This window comes from Entelurus aequoreus, linkage group LG28 (genome assembly GCF_033978785.1).
Source record: "Entelurus aequoreus isolate RoL-2023_Sb linkage group LG28, RoL_Eaeq_v1.1, whole genome shotgun sequence".
Taxonomy (NCBI): domain Eukaryota; kingdom Metazoa; phylum Chordata; class Actinopteri; order Syngnathiformes; family Syngnathidae; genus Entelurus; species Entelurus aequoreus.
This window is the reverse complement of record NC_084758.1, coordinates 28,138,819-28,141,318: the sequence shown is the minus strand read 5'-3', so window position 1 is coordinate 28,141,318 and position 2,500 is coordinate 28,138,819. Positions and strand designations below refer to the sequence as shown.

The 2,500-nt window shown below is 38.8% G+C and overlaps 1 protein-coding gene across 2 annotated transcripts in view; it reads right to left on the bottom strand.

The window, feature by feature from the left end:
• The window catches only part of ppargc1b (peroxisome proliferator-activated receptor gamma, coactivator 1 beta), a 259,628-nt gene that overhangs the window by 2,529 nt on the left and 254,599 nt on the right, over window positions 1–2,500 (bottom strand). For both annotated transcript variants that reach the window (XM_062039673.1, XM_062039672.1), the window contains exons 9-10: window positions 233–290; window positions 1–76 (exon numbers count right to left, since the gene is read on the bottom strand). The exon at window positions 1–76 is cut by the window's left edge and continues 43 nt beyond it. In XM_062039673.1, coding sequence (XP_061895657.1) covers window positions 1–76; window positions 233–290 — 134 coding nt within the window. The remainder of the gene's footprint in view (window positions 77–232; window positions 291–2,500) is intronic.

Below are 2,500 nucleotides of genomic sequence, written 5' to 3'. Positions count from 1 at the left end.
CCTGGAAGCGCTTCCTCAGCATGTTCTGGGTCATGCTGCTGGGCAGGTTGTGGATGTAGAACACCTGGCAGTTCTCCTGGCAACAAGGAAACCATGGCAACAGTCAGGACGGAGGACATGGCGGAGTACAGATGGACGTGGGAGTTCTGAAGGTGCGCGGATGTGAGCCCGCCACGCAGAGACGGCGTCTCAACGTAGGCAACACAACAACAGCGCGGGGAACATTCTGTACCTCGTCAGAATTGGCTCGGCTCCGCTGCTCGTCGTCGGGGCACATCTCCGAGTTTTCACTGAGGGAGGAAAAGAGGAGGGATGGAGAGAGAAAAGCGCAAGTCAGATGAAAGTGCAGCGTGAAGCAGGAAAGAACAGGTGAGCTGCAGCAGCTGGAGGCTCTTCTGCTAACCTCAGAGCACAGCTAAGAGCTGCGCTCATCAAACATTCATCTCCACTTTCAAACTTCAGCACATGAAGCACTCGCAACAAACTAAAACTGGAGCTGCAGCCTCACAGCCAAACTACACTGACACACGTTACTGGGGGTCTAGAAATAATACATTTTCGAGTGAACCGTGGTTCTTATTTGTAACCATTTTTAATAGATATATAATATATAACACGATCCAAACAACCTTTCCACAGTGTTTCCCACACATTCATTTATTTGTGGCGGCCCGCCACGAAAGAATTACGTCCGCCACAAAATTTAAAAAAAAAAAAAAAAAAATATTATTTATTTATTTATTTTTTGTCCTGTCCAGCTTCTCAGGCAAATCATATAGTTGATGTAGATGCCCATATAGGCTGTTCAGATTTACTTTACAAAAGAGAAGTGTAGGATACTTCTCTTGTTGCCTTATTTGTATTTGACCACTACTGTTTTCTGTTTATTTGTTACTGCCTCTGTTTCACTTTATGTTGCTGGTAAATAATATGGTTGTAGTAGTAGGCTAAAGTTAAAATATTTAGTATGCACTAATTAAAGGGGCAGAGCTTTTATATTTTATAAGATATATTTTTTGTAAGAACCACAATTAATAAATATATTTCAGTGAATAACTTGTTGTTCAAATCTGTATATAAATATGTACATAAAGTGTTGTAATTATATTGTAAAATGGATGGATGGACGTTTAAAACAAAACTGTTATTATTAATTAGTAAGTATACATTTTTTGAGCCTTTTTAGAGAAAATCATATCATTGTAGTAAATTATGCAAATCACTCGATGATGTCATGGTGACCACGCCCATAGCCACGCCCCCACCGCCACAGGTATCTTGGCAGTTTATGGGAAACACTGGTGCAACAAAAAAAAAAAAAGGTCAACACTAGTGTTGTCCCGATACCAATATTTTGGTACCAGTACCCAAATTATTTTGATACGTTTCTAAATAAAGGCCACCACAAAAATGGCATTATTGGCTTTATTTGAACAAAAAAATCTTAGGGTACATTAAACATATGTTTCTTATTTCAAGTTTGTCTTTAAATAAAATAGTGCACATACAAGACAACTTGTCTTTTAGTAGTAAGTAAACAAACAAATGCTCCTAAATTAGCTGCTGACATATGCAGTAACATATTGTGTCATTTTCCATTCTATTTTGTCAACATTATTAAGGACAAGTGGTAGAAAATGAATTATTAATCTAGTTAGTTTTGGATGATACCACACATTTGGGTATCAATCCGATACCAAGTAGTTACAGGATCATACATTGGTCATATTCAAAGTCCTCATGTGTCCAGGGACATATTTCCTGACTTTATAAACATAATGTACATTTTTAAACAACGAAATAAGATTTTGTGATGCTAAAAAATATCGATGTAATCATAGTAGTATTGACTAGATACACTACTGTACTTGGTATCATTACAGTGGATGTTAGGTGTAGATCCACCAATGGCGTTTGTTTATATTGTAGTGTCCCGGAAGAGTTGGTGCTGCAGGGAATTCTGGGAATTTGGTTTGCAGTGTTTATGTTGTGTTGCGGTGCAAATATTCTCCCACAATGTGTTTGTCATTGTTGTTTAGTGTGGTTTCACTATATGGCACATGTTTATGACAGTGTTGGCCCTTATTGTGACTTGTATGGCTGTTGAGTAAGTATGCCCTTCATTCACATGTGATAAGTGTGTTCAAAATTAAGTTGATCATAGTAATAGTAATGATTGGACATGATGAAATCTTGTATTGAAATGGCCAATAATAGACACATTTTAATACAACTATTAGCATGCTGAGGTGTGTAGTGAAGCATGTACAGCAATCACTCGTCCTAAATGGGTGATACTTGACGTAATGGTACTTGAATTGTCTCCATGGAGACAAGGAGTAGTGGTTTTGAAGCAGTTAAAACACTGCTGACTGCGGGCAGACAGCGACGGGTGGGGGACCGGGACTTTTCAGAGACGGTATAGTACCGAATTGGATTTATTAGTATCGCAGTACTATAGTAATACCGGTATACCGTACAACCCTACTCACCGTACCAC